The 14,954-nt window shown below is 36.2% G+C and overlaps 1 protein-coding gene across 1 annotated transcript in view; it reads right to left on the bottom strand.

The window, feature by feature from the left end:
* The window catches only part of PRKACB (protein kinase cAMP-activated catalytic subunit beta), an 87,486-nt gene extending 72,532 nt beyond the window's left edge, over positions 1-14,954 (bottom strand). Inside the window, exon 1 of the mRNA XM_026678429.2 lies at positions 14,575-14,954. Within this exon, the coding sequence (XP_026534214.1) occupies positions 14,575-14,620 (46 nt within the window). The 5' untranslated portion in view covers positions 14,621-14,954. The remainder of the gene's footprint in view (positions 1-14,574) is intronic.

Raw genomic sequence — 14,954 nt, 5'->3', positions numbered from 1 at the left:
TGGCCCCCCCTGGGGCTAAAGGCTCCCAGGGGAATTTAGAATCCCAAAAACCTACTGCGCAGGGCTAAGGAATTAAAATAAATTAAGTACAACCTGAGAGGAGAAACAATCCAAATACTGTAGTCTTGAAACGGCCAAGAGAGGTGAAAAAACACTGCCTACTCTGCGCGAGGCTGAGCATAAACTGGGGAACGCTCCAATGGAGTCACGTGATGGAAGGAGGAGCGTTCCTAAAGAATTAGCTCACCCTACAACAGCAGAAGACTGAAGCACCACCCACTCTCTGGATGATCCGAGCAGCTCTAAGGAGAATTAGTTTATTATAAGCAACTATTGATTGATATGGGAATTGATGTAACAGATTCTATTGTTGTTTATGAAGATAACCAATCAGGAATACAGATGCTTCCAAACTTGCTGTTAAGACAAGATCAAAACACACAGATTTAAGATATTTAAATGTGAGACAATGTGTGCAAAGTAAGATGATTAAGCTGGAATACTGTATGTCAGAAAATAACATCGCAGATCATTTTACAAAAGCCCAAGGCTCTGTAAAGCATAAGGCTTGCTGTGAGGATTATGAACTTAGAATGTAAGGTTGTATATATTGTCCTACCCAAAGGGGAGAATGTTAGGAATGTAAGTCACCTAACAGTTGGGTTGGAAATATATAAACCAGGATAAACATTTTAATACTGTCTCTTTAAGGGAATGCTAAAATTGTAATTGGGTGCCTCAAATGGCCATAAGATGGAGCCAGAAACCTGGTTTCCGAGAGTGTTGCCGTTCCTGCATTTCCCTATTGACTGTTGCTGATCATTGTTATTCTTGGATTGATGTGAGTCTTATTACTGAATTGTTTTTGATACTGGACTTTTGATATTTGGATTATCCCTGGACTGAAAACTGACTGCTATAACCGTGTATGACTTGGACTGCTTGTTGGACTTTGCTTAACTCTTTACTGGGAGTAAAAACCTACACTTTAGTATACAGTGCACCTGTGTGCTGGTTGTATGTTATTCCTCACCACTCTCATTACGTCTCCCTGTGTACACTCATTCTCCTAACGGGGAATTACCTCAACAGAAGCTTCTATTCTTTAGTCTAGGTGGCTTGCAGAAGTTTTGGCTGGGGACAGAGAGAGTCAATTTGGGTGTGATAGGATTAGACAAAGAGATAAACTGGATGTAATACTGGTGATGTCAAACGATGGGGTTGGTAATCGGGAAAAGGCGTAGTCTCCATTTTGTTAGATTTATGTTCTCCCCTACATAGCATGCATATAAAAAAATAAACTTCTAAAAGCCGCTGGTAGTATTCTCTCCAAACTTTGATAGATGAAAGTTATGAGGCATCTCTTTTTTCCTTACTGTGCTACAAGCTGGCACAAATTTTGTCTTGCACAGTAAAGCTAAAATAAAGTGTTTCAATAATTAAATCAAGGAAACTTAATACTGGTATATGCTACACACAGTGGTGGGACTTGAGATTGTTTAACTTTTTAATGCAATACAGTGAACTATTAGTGAACTTAAATTAGAACAGCATTAATTTTGTTTTCGTACATGCTTTAGGAAAAACTATCTTCTAGAAACTTTAGATCCCTACCATTGACCACGATATGTAACATGCAACATGACTGTTTGGAAACATGGCTTTCAGCATACTGGCGACACAAGAGTCAGAATAGTTCTGCTTTTGCTTGTAATGCAACAGTGAATGCCTGCAGTGGGAGTCCAAGCAGGTCAATCTGATTTGCATATATATCCAAGAGGTGGAGTTTGAGATGTGGCACCATACTCATCATTTTGACAAAAGAATGTAATCCTGCAGATGCCCTTTTTATTCAGTGAATACAGTGATGCTAGTGTCTTTTTCCAGCCATAACAAGCCATGAAATGTAAATATAGTTAGAGATAGCTTAATGTGGTGTTATGCTGTATTTGAATGACCAGCTTAGCCTTTATCAAAATGTGGACCAATGGTTTGGAATTTGTACCTTTCCAATTGTAGAGAAGGAGCCAGCAACTTTTGGAGCACTAGTCAGTAAATGAATCCTAAATATTTTATTGGCCAATAAAATTCTTTAAATTTTTGGAAATTTGAACTTCAAGTGATTATTTAAATATAACTATCCCAGAAAGCCTTTGGCAACTATAAAACAAAGGACAAATTTAACTAGCCTATTACAGTGGTGTTTAAAAGTTTATGAACCCATTTGGATTTTCAGTATTTCTACATAAATATTACTTAAAACACTGATTTGATCTCTAACAAGTTCTAAAACTAGATAAAGGGAACCAAATTAAAAATTATACTTGCTCATTTTTTTATGGAAAATGGCCAAGTTATATATTTATATTTTCAAAGTTAATGCTTCTTAGAATTTGTTCAAATGTGTAAGCCTAAAATTAATGTCACACCCCCTTTTAATTCTGTGAATTCATCAATTCGAAAGCAGCCAGAAGCCCTGCTTATGAATTGCTAAATATAGGAATAAAGAATTTTAGGCTGCCAAGAATATAAAATTCTGCAAAACTACGGATTATGAATGTACCAAGAATGTTTAGCAAAATATTCTCATTCTGGCACTCTTCAAATGTGTTTTCAGTTTTACTGTTTTAGGAGTTACAGCCTAAAATATCTTTTGAGGATGGCTGCTTGGAGGTTGCTGCAAATTGAATATTAAGTGTATAAATAGTATAAATTTAAAACTAACCATTCTATTCAAAGTACTTATAGAACAATGTTAACTTCTCTGTAACCCATTAGTGGTATCTGAGGAGCTTTGAAAAATACTCTGTAGTATTCAAATATGACAAACATAAATGTAAGTGACACTGCATCCAATCTGAACTTTGCCGATAGAAAACAAGTAATTTTCAGCAGTTCCCTGTCATTAATATATCTGATCCATGCTTTTCTTAGTTGGTTAAGGCTCAAAGAAATGAACATATGGATAGATGATGCAGTACTGTAGTAAATGCTTCTTTGAGAGATGGAATGGCACAGCCTGTTTTCAAGAGACCTACCTTGGAACCAACTGAAATGGACAATTTTTATCCAATCTCCAATCATCCCTTTTTAGGTAAAGTTGTTGAGAAAACAGCCAGCCTCCAACTTCAGAGGGCCCTGGAAAAAGCAGGCAATCTGGATCATCTCCAACTAGGATTTAGACTGGGGTATAGTATTGAGGTGGTATGTGTAGTGCTTACTGATGGCCTGTGACCAGCTCAGGATGGGGATGGTGCATCCATCCTGGCTCTCTGATTTCTTAAAAGCCTTGGATACTATCAATCACGGCATTATTCAGGACCAGAATGGTTTACAAAGAAATGGGTCAGTTGGTAGCTTTGAAAAAGACTAGAAATTATGTGTGGCATACCCACCATACACACACTTTGAGGTGGGAAACTATACAATGGACTCCTCATTCCTTGTTCTTTTCCTCCTCTGCTTCTGCTCCCCGATGGTACCAAATGGGGTAGTGAGAATGTAGCATGCAAATGCTCTAAAGTCTAAATATTCTATTTGGGTAGAGGGGTAATAAGCTCTGCAAAACTTTTTTTCTACAAGAGATGGACAACATCTGTATTGTCCACATCATAACTTGGATGAAACTCTCTGCACTGAATTAAATAGGTGCCCAAACACCTGTCAATATGGATTATGAATTCCTCTCTCCCAAAGAATCTCCCCCCACTGTGCTCTACTGAAATACTCTATTGGATTATTACCTTATTGTATGGTTTTGCCCCCTGCCTAGGATATAGTCAACCATTTGTCTATCCTCCTCTGTTCCTTGGAAAACATCTTGGAAATTATTTTTTTCATTGCAATAACTAATATAACTAAATTTATTTACACCACCACCATATGTTCACTATTTAACTTTACAAATATGCATACCATATTCATGTAATATAATTCACAAAATTACTTCACTGAAATAATTACTATATTTCTAGGTGCTCGGTATCCATTTTTATATACTATGCAAGCTTGTTTATAAACTTTTCAGTGTAACTATTATAATCACAAACTGGAAGTACAAAATACAGTTAAAAGCACAATATTTTATTATTTTAAACTCAGAAGAAAAGCAGCATGGTTTAGCATTGTAAAATTGAAATTCAAAATTATGTTTTTCCCATAATCCTGAAACATGTTTAATATCTTTAAAAATTTTCATCAAAAATGAAACCTATGAAGTAAAGATTTAACACAAAGAACTTTCTTTTCAGTATTTTTTTAAAAACAAATCTATACTATTACCTAGAAACCTATCCAAGAATATGTGTATATGCCAGATCAATTATTAATGAATAAAATATTTGGGGGTACTCTATTTTAAAACAGAGAAGAAAAGCTACTTATATCATGATTAAAATTTACAGAGCTACTGTAATTAGAAAATGACAGGGACACAGGAAAATATGTACTAAGAATCAGTAATTACTAAAGACAAATAAGTATTGCATTGTGCAGACTTATAAAGATACATGCTTGTCTGATTAAACAATAAAGAAAATTAATTTTCTTTCATGTGGGTAAACATATCAAAACAATTAACATTCCCATGTATGAAAATATAATGTTTAGACGCATGTAAAGCTGATAATGAAGTACCAAACTACTTTCAAAAAGAGAATTTAAATTACTTTAAACAACACGGCTAATGCCATCCCACACCAATTTGACAGTTAACTTATTGTATTTCAAATTTATACACAACTTCACATTCTATCAGTTTTTAACCTTTCAAAAATACTGTCACGACTAATTATTTTACTGCAAAGTTTGCTTCACATCTGCATTTTTATGTTATTTCTCACACTACAATGGTGAAAAACATGAACATTTTTTAGAACATAAAGCCAATTTTATTAGAACATAATTCATGGAACTTGAACTTGTTTACAAAAAATATTAATATAACACTGCTTAATAAATGAGGTTTAAAAATTAGCACTAGTAAGAATTTGCTGTGTACTGAACTGTTCCAGAATAGCCACTGATACTAAAAACTAACAATGTATAGGCAGTCCTCGACTTACAACCACTTGTTTAGTGGCTGGTGAAAGATATGGCACAGAATAAAGTGATTTATGAACAGTTCTCAAACTTACAACCACGGTAGGTCACATGATAAAAATTTGGTTGCTTGGCAATTAGCATGTATTTATGATGGTTGCAACACATTGGGGTCATGTAATTGCTTTTTATGATCTTCCTAGCCAAGCTTCCAACAAGCAAAATCAATGTGGGAAGCAGGATTTACTTAACGTCCGTGTGAGTCACTGAACAACTACAGTTATTTGCTTAACAACTGTGACAAAAAAAATAGGCCCAACTTACTTAACAACAGGATTGCTTAACAATGAAAATTCTGGTCCCAACTGCAGTGATTAAGTTGAGAACTACCTGTATTTCAACATTGTTTGATGATTACATATTTAGCAGAGAGAAAAAAACCCAGAGTACTTACTTAGTTATTAGTAATCAAATATTTGCGGGCAGTTTCACTATTTTGGTGTGATACAATTTCATTAGATTGCAAAATAATATTTTGTAATTAAAAATTAGAGATCTTTAGTTGTTTGCCATGATACTAATGGCATATGTTTCTAAGCCATCAGGCATTAAGCTATTAGGATTCTGTTCTGTGCTAGACATATAATTCCTTTTTTAAAAAAGAACTTTCTTTCAACTACAGTATGTTCATAAAATCTACATTTTATTAGTATACCTTACAATATTAAACAGTAACTTCTAACGAGCTCAGATAATATACCTTTATATGTTGCATTAGAATTATCACGTTAGAACACTAAATATGAATTAAAAAAATATAACTAGATTAAAATGTTCTGAATTATCACATTATTATATATAGTTTCAGTATACAAATTACAAATCTTGTTTGTGTATGGCTATCATATCATTTTAGCAAGTTCTATGTTAGGACAAGAGTCTACCCATTTAAATTCAGGAATGTTACAACAACAAGGTTTTAAAAGATTCCGCTATTATGTGTCTTTATCTAATAACCAAAAATAGAAAAATCAATTGAAAGGAATAGAAATTATTCATGAATTTTAAAGTGAAATTGCTTTGGCTATTTCTCGCAAATAAGCAAACAATGAAAAAACCCCATAAAGAAACACAAATAAGGAATATTCAAAGGACATTTAAAATCAACTGGATAAAATTGCTAATATTCATAAGTAAATTGTTTATAACTTTAAAATGCCATGCTGATTATATGTGGCTCCTCTCCCAATTTAAGTTCATATACATCATCCCCACTAGGTATGTACAGAATGGAACAGACCTGAGAACTCTGAAATATTCAACTTCTACTTTGGGTAATAGTAATTCTGTCACTAGGGGGATGGTATAGAGGTTTTCCATTTTCTAAACTGGAAACAATTGTAACATTCCAGACAAACTGACGCCACACATCTATGATTAAATTACTTCTATGTTACAATAAAGTAACATTAAAGCAGGTACTTGCAATAAGATTTAACCAATTACAGCAAAAAGCATTTGTCATAGTTTCTGAAAGAAGTCTATTTCTTATTTTTAGATCCTGAGCCATTGAGAATACCACGTTTGAATGCCATACTATAACTTAAGAGACAAATTTTTCTGAGTCTCAACTACCACATTGCCACTGAGCATTAAAATCAAGATTAGTAATAATACATAACTCTAAGAATTAAACTTCAAAAACATACAAGCAACATATTCTTAAAAACATTTCATCAACTACAAAAAAAAAATTAATTGCATGCAATTACTTTTCAATCAAAACATATCTGTTTACACAGGGAAAAATGTGCAATTTACAGGTGGCCTTTTTAATCTGTAATACCAATATTGGCAGTTGCTATAAGGTATTTATAGTAAATATTTCCTATATCTATGATTGTGGGTTTGTTTTTTATTACTTTAAAACGTGTACAGTACTGCAAATAAACTTCTGCATACTTTTTATCTCCCAAGGTCTCATTATCTAGTTGTGAAGCTAGAATGAAAGATCCATAAAAAAGAGATCTAGTGATATCATGTTTAGATTAGAGCAAGTTATTTAATCAATATGAAGAATGAGTTACAATTCTGAGAATAAGCATGCTTGCCACTAACTATGAAAAGTGCCATACCTTCGTAAAAATATTTCCAATTGCTCTCTCTATTTACAATTTATGATACTTTAAGGTAAACTAAGGCTAATATGTTTTTGCATAACTCTTTAAAAATACAAGTTTCTGTATACAATGGTTTTGTAATCAACTAGGGCAGGGATCCCCAACCTTTTCGACGCCGCGGCCCAGTTCCGGCGTCAGCTGGGCGCCGCCATCTTTTTTTGACGAAAAATCACTTCCGGTGACGTCACGAGTGATTTTCGTCAAAAATAGCGGCCGCGCTTCTGGTGAGCTTTTTCGGGTAGAAATGGCTTTCTACCCGGAAAAGCTCACCCGCGCTAGCGCCGCCATCTTTTGACGAAAAATTGCTTTTTTACCAAAAAGATGGCGGCGCCCAGCAACCAGCGGCCCGGTAAGGCTTGTTCCGCGCCCCGGTACCGGTCCGCGGACCGGCGGTTGGGGACCCCTGAACTAGGGAATAATGTTAATCTTGGCCCGAGATTTGTTCTTGATAAAATTTTGAAAGTTTTCTATGAGTGATCACTTTGAATTTCTAGTAAGAGACAACTATTATTTCTGAGGCAATCTATACAAGAAGAATAGTGAGCACAAACACAAAGGATGTATATTTCTGGCTCTATCTATTTCTTCAGAGGAAAGCTTATCCTCGAGAGTTAAAAGTTCTGAAACCATAGAACTAGTGTTCAGATTAAAATAAGGTAATCTTCAATTTACGACCACAATTGAGCCCAAAATGTATGTTGTTAGCAACATTTATTTGTTAAGTGAATTTTCTCCCATTTTATGACCTTTCTTGCCACAGTTATGTGAATCACTGCAGTTAAAGTTAATAATCCAGTTGTTAAATGAATTTGGCTTCCCCATTGACTTTGCTTGTCAAAAGGTCAAAAAAAGGAGATCATGTGACCCTGGTCATAAATATGAACCCGTTGCCAAGCATTTAAAATTTGATCATTCGATCACGGGGATGCCGCAAAGATCATAACTGAAAAACTCTCATAAGTTCTATTTTTCAGTGCTCTTGTAACTTTGAACGGTCACTAAATGAACTGTTGTAAATTGAGGATTACCTGTTCTGCCAGTTGCAAGAAAGAAAGCCTAATTCAATTTAATAGAACCAATTAAACACTTATATTATGTTCTGGTTAAATTTTTACATTGAAATATACACCTTGTCGAAATGGTAGAGCAAAAACTGTAAACATAAAATAAACCACCAAACATTTGCAAAAAGCCAAAGTAACATATGATCAATATTGTGAAGAACTTTGGCTCTTGAAAATCATCCTTATAATTTGGTCATGCAATTAAACATATGTGTGTAATTGCTTTTGGAATATTGGCAATTCTGTTTCCCTATGTATACATATTATAAGTAGTAGAATTCTGTGATGATAAAGATAATCTGAAGCAATATCCTGCAAAAGGTTCCGATGTAAACTGCTTTCATTCATTGAGCTTTGGATATTTATTTGTAGTTCACAATATTTCAGCATAATGATAAAATTCTAAAAAAGGAAACAGAAGCAAACAACAAAATACCTGCTGCCAGAAACAAGGATTTGTTTTCTAACCCAAGACTTAAGTGTGGTAAAACAATTTGGTTTACCTCCCACACTACATACATAACCTTTTATTTCTGATTTTGGAATAAAATGCACTTGCACTGACATAATATAGTGAGCCTAAACTATGGTTTATAAAACATTATCGCTGCTTTCATACAACATGCTAGGAAAAAAACAAACCAACTGTATTATGGTTTAGTCCATGATACAATTACTCAGGGGTGGGCTTCAAAATTTTTAGCAACGGGTTCTCCATCTGGTTGCTAGGTGGGCATGGCCATAGTAGGCATGGCGTAGTCAGCCTCCTGCACCATGGGGGAGGGGGGCTTTTTGCCCTCCTTGGGCTCCAGAGGCTTTCCTTGAGTCTCCAGGAGAGTGAAAATGGCCTCCCTGGGCTCCAGAGGCTCTCTGGAAGCCAGAAACAGGCCCGTTTCTGAGAGGCCAATTTTTATTTTATTTATTTATTTTATTTATTTATTTATTTGATTTGCCAATTGTTTACAAGATAATAAGTATAAGTGTATACATAGTTGTGAATACATGAAATGGGTACATATAAGAAAAATAAAAGAAGAATAAGAGAAACAATAGGACAGGGACGGTAGGCACGTTGGGGCGCTTATGCACGCCCCCTACAGACCTCTTAGGAAAGGGGTGAGGTCAATAGTAGACAGTCTAAGGTTAAAGTTTTTGGGGTTTGGGGAAGAGACTACAGAGTCGGGTAGAGTATTCCAGACATTGACCACTCTATTGCTGAAGTCGTATTTCCTGCAATCAAGTTTGGTGCGGTTAACTTTGAGTTTGTATCTATTGTGTGCTCTTGTGTTGTTATGGTTGAAGCTGAAGTATTCATTGACAGGTAGGACATTGCAATGTATGATTTTATATACCATGCTTAAATCAGACCTTTTTTTTGCCCTCCCCAATTCTACACTTACCTGCATCCAAAACGGACCATGTGGGGACTCCTGGGAGGGAAGGGGCAGGGTGGGTGGGGCCAGCCAGGAGTGAGATTTGGGAGTTCTCTGAACTGTGCAGAATCTTAGCTAGAGGATCTCCCAAACTCCTGTGAACCCACAGCAGCCCACTTCTTTTTTTAAATAAATAAATTATTGAATAAACTTTAAAAACAATTGAACACAGTGCAAATTTCTTGGCCATCATTTTGGCCATACAAGCTATAGTATAGATACACATAACGGTTAATTTCCTTTTTCCCTTATGTTATTAGTATAATGCTAGCTGCCTATTATTTCCATTTCCATTTATATACAATTATATACATATTTACAACCATCTTTTATACTCATGCATTTGTATTATTTCATATTTGTCCATATTCGATTCTCTGCAACTACTTCTTGATCAAACTGTCCAGTGAAATAAATATTAATGCTTTATTCAAATTATCTGAATTAAAGACATTGCTACAAAATTCTATGAAGATAAAATAGAATATATTCTGTGAATTAAATTTAAAATGTTGGAGTAGTAAGAAAAACTTTCCCAAGTACAAATTGCAAAACAAGTACAATTCAAATTATATTTATTTCTTTAATTTCTAAGGCTACCCATTAGCTTACAACTCTGTCAGTTTACCCAGAATTAAAACATTAAGGTTATAAACAGTAAACAATATTAGGATCGTAACACTCAGAATTGGAAGAAATCAGACTGGAAATACACCAGACCAGGGAAATCTAGTTGAAGCTTCAGAAATCTACCTATAACAATTTTCGCCTTATTTTTTTCAAATAATGCACATTTCTTATTACTGTAGCTAGCTCACAGTTCATCAATGTAAGGGTAATGATCATGTGATCAGAATTTGGATGCTTTACAACTGGTTCATACTTATGACCGTTGCTGTTCCCCAAGGTCATGTGATCACCTTTTGTGACCTTCTGAAAAGCAAAGTCAATGGGGAAACTAGATTCACTTAACAACCGAGTTACTAACTTAATAACTGTAGTCATTCATTTAACAAATGTCGCAAGAAAAGCCATTAAAATGGGGCAAAACTCATTTAACATATGTCTCACTTAACAACAGAAATTTTGGACTCAATTGTGGTTGTAAGTCAAGGACTACTTTTACATTTATCCAGCAACATTCATTTTTAGATTTTTTTTTTTCAATCTTGTGGAGTTCATAGTTTCACTGAAATGAGGATGAACATAATTCTGATTATGAATTGGATAATTATAATCAGAATTATGATTCCAACACAGGAAGGCATTTTAAAAATTTATAATATTAAATGATCACTTGTTAATTTTTATGAACCATATTTCCTTAAATCCTGAAACCATCAATATTTCAATATTTTATTTAGTGCTCTGAAATGTTAAAGCGAATTCCCTATTGGTTGACAGGTACATTAAATTAAAGAGTTTCTTATCTTCTTTGAAAGTATACATTGTTTCTTAGCTCGAAATGTATTTTAGCTTTTAAAGTTCTGCTTTTCCAAAAGTTACTAGATCATAAATGTTTATATAAGATTTAAAAAAAATTATTAATACATTCTAGATTTGTTAATTTTATATATAAATATATTTTAGGTTAACATTTCTGAAAGTATCTCATTTGAGGGGGAAAACACAAATTCAATTTTTCAACCAACAAAAGTTGCACTGTTTTGGTCAACTGACTGATTTTTTTCAAATAGTTCCTTGCAAGCTGAGAGTTTTAAAAATCTCATTTTCATACAGCATATTTAGTTACAGTCACTATCATTTCATGTTATTAGTTTGCACAAAACATTATCAGCCTACAGATACTACGCTTTCACATTTCTTCAAAAAACATCCAACTCTGGTCCTTGAGAGATTATTTCTATGCTACAGTTGGCTTCACAGTTAATTAAACCAATGAGTATTGTGCACATCTATGAAGTCACGAGGAGCTAAGCTTGATTCAAAGGAGAGGTTGCCTTATTGCACTATCATGCCCTCCCAATGTCGTGTCATCATCCAACACTTCAAATTTGTTAAGCCAGAATTTCTCATTGTGGACCTCTTCTTTAGTAAACATTTCGGTTTTTAAAAAATAGGTGCACCAATGCTATACTATAGAAATAACAAATTCTAGGGCCAAAGTTTAATAACATCAATCTACCCACCCTCTATCAAAAAGTAAATCACATAAAGAAGGAAGAAGATATATTACTATTCCACAATTTTTATTATATAATCCTAAAAAAGTTCTTCACTAGAATTTTCTTCTCAAACAATGCACTGCCTTATTTTGCAAAATTCCAACCAGATCAGAAAACAATGCACCAAAGGCAAACCCGTAATTAGCTCTGAGGGAAGGGTCAAAGTGCATATAGCTATTGAACACCATGATCAATACTGCCATATAACAGCAAATCTAGGCCACAGCCTAATACTTGACCATTTTTAATTATATGCATACAGTGTAAAGAGATGACCAATTTATAGACTTCAAAATCATGGAAACCCAATTTTTGCACTGTAAATTGGTAACCAGAGTTTCAGTTTAATTAGTTTAAAAGAAATGAAAAGTGGTCAGTGCATAATCCAGACAAGATTATAGAATTTGTTCAAAATGCTTCAAGGAATCACAAAATTGTACACTAAATACATGGATTCCAGAGTGAAAAAAACAAGAATCCCTCATTGGGTAGAAATGGATGCCTAAAAGTTGCTATTCTGTACCTAAAGCATACTGTAGTGTAGGAGGTCATTCTTTAGAAGTCAGGCTTCGTCTTACAGAAGCAGACCTCAAACTCTTGGAATGCTAGCTAGGGATAGCAGAACTGTAAAACAACACATCTGAGAAGTAAAAGATTGAAAGAGGATCTCAGTGTAAGAACCCAGCAATCTGTCTCTTTTAAGCCCTTCAATGTACAGCTTACATTCAGCAGAAGCAAAACAAAGCCGGAAAAATTAAAGCACTGGAAACAAGATTAAGATGATGTCTACATAAATAGCCCTCTGCATCCACAGCTCATTTGGGATATCATTAATGTACCACGCACAAGAAGTACCATGGCAGGAAAGGAAAGTTTTCAACAACAGTTGCAAGGAAAATACTTTTCTCAGGTACAAAATCCAAAATGAGAGGGGCCTTTTTTTCAAATGTCAGGCTCACCTGATTCATCATATCAAGCATTCACTAGAAGTCAAGAAAACTATTCTCCATATTATTATTTAAACAAGAACACAACAATTCATTATAACATAATGTTCTTAAACATTGGTACCTGAATCTTGAGATGTTCCTCTAAGTAGGACTAAGGCTGTGATATTATATAAACTTATCTGTGAGTAAATTTAATTGAATTCCATGGACTTTATTTTATAAATATGAAGTGGATTATGGTGTTAAACATATTTCACTCCTTTTTTTCATTTTTGAAATGACAAGAAAGCCAACAGTGGCACTGTTGGCTTTCTTGTCATTTCAAAAATGAAAAAAGGCATACTACTTTATTACTCAGCCAGATATTTAATTTTGTTTGAAAGACTCATAGCTTCCTCCAATTAAAACTTTATTAAGCTGATAAGCTTATAAAGCAAACTGTCTGATTATTTGCCAGACTATATATCTAATCAAAATAAACTACTATTTAAAAATGAGTCCAAGTAAGTTGAAATGAAGGAGCCAGTTTGGCATAGTAGTTAAGCCACTAAGCTAAAAACATGAAAGTATTTAGTTCTTGTCCCACCTTAGCCATGAAAGCCAGCTGGGTGACCTTGGGCCAATCACTCTCTCAGCAAAACTCACCTCACAGAGTTATTGTTATGGGGAAAATGAAGATGTGATGGATATGTTTTCCATCTGAACTATTTATAAAAATAATAAAGGTGGGATGCAAATAAATAAATAAAACAAAAAACAGTATATAAATAAAAGCAATCAATATGGTTATTATTAGTACAGCATAAGACAAAATATCGTCTGCTTCCTTCTGATGGGTTAAAGACTAATCCAAATATTTATCTAATAATAATAATGGATCATTGGGGCATTTGCTTTTCTTTTGCTTATTAAAACTTTGGGTGATCCAAGTTTATTATTAGAACTCTACCTTGAAGTAGAAATCAATTAACGTCCCCCCTCCCCCATAGGAAACTTTAAACCTTTCTACACAACCAACATGCTTGAAGCTTTCTTTTTACACTGCAGATGCTGGGACTAATCCTTTCTCCGTCGCAAAGGACTTTATCGTGGGAAAAGGATAGGGGAGATCTCTGGGGCTGTTACCTGAGAAGAAACACAGGGGACCCGACAAATCAGTGCACAGTTTACATTGTTATGTTACGCGCGTTTCCTTCTCCACGCAGGTTTGTATGACATAAAGCTTTCTCTGGAAAGTCTATAGATATTCGGGGGAGAAAAGGGAAAAAACCCCCACCGGTTCTAATTTTGTTTCCTCCGGCGGAGCAGCTTAGTTACAGCGAGCCTGGAAGTGGGGAGAGTTGATGTGGGTTGCGGGGGCTCGGGGCTGCCTTCTTGCCCTCTCCGCCAATGCCTCTCTCAGACACGGGTTAATCCGCTCACCTACGAGCCCCCACCCCCCATGGCTCCTAACGCAAAGCAGGCCCCGCAGGCCAAGCAAAGAGGACAGAAGGCACTCGCTGAAGCACAGCCTCCACCTCCAGGCCTGCTGCCCGGGGCAAAGAAGAGAAGCTGCTCCTGCCGCAACCCGTCAGGCTAGGCCGCAGGGCCTGCCGCTGGTCGTCCCGGCGCACCTTGGTAAAGCGGCGGCGGGGCGGAGAGGAGAAAAGAGAGCTGCCTGCCTGCCTGCTTTCCACGGAGCCAGAAGCTCGCCTTTTCGTCCCCCCTCCGGGCTCACTCACCGCTCTCAATTTCGTTGCCCTTCTTGGCGGTGGCGGCGTTCCCCATGGCCGGACCGGGGCGAGCAAGAGAGGTCGGACTGCGCCGTCCGTCCAGAGGGAAGGGCGGGAATCCCGAGTTGCGTGTCGAGCGGCGCTTCGCTTGGCTTGACGCGGACCGGCCCTTTCCCTCCCTTCCCTTCCCTTCCCTTCCCTCCCCTCCCCTTTCGCACTTGGCTTTCCGCGCTCCCGCCTTCCTCTTCCTCCTCTCCGCTCCGAGTCTTTGGTTGCGGGGAGGGGGGGGCGGTCTGACCGGCGGCCTGAGGAGCGAGGAGGCGGCAGCGAGAGCGCTCGGCTGGTTTGTCCGCTTGCCGCCGTCCCTCCCTCGCTCCCTCCCCAACTCA

Source organism: Notechis scutatus, chromosome 3 (assembly GCF_049901735.1).
Source record: "Notechis scutatus isolate UNSWTSFEM ecotype Mainland chromosome 3, rNotScu1.2, whole genome shotgun sequence".
Taxonomy (NCBI): Eukaryota; Metazoa; Chordata; class Lepidosauria; order Squamata; family Elapidae; genus Notechis; species Notechis scutatus.
The sequence above is the reverse complement of the archived record's forward strand: the minus strand, read 5'-3'. Positions and strand labels throughout refer to the sequence as shown.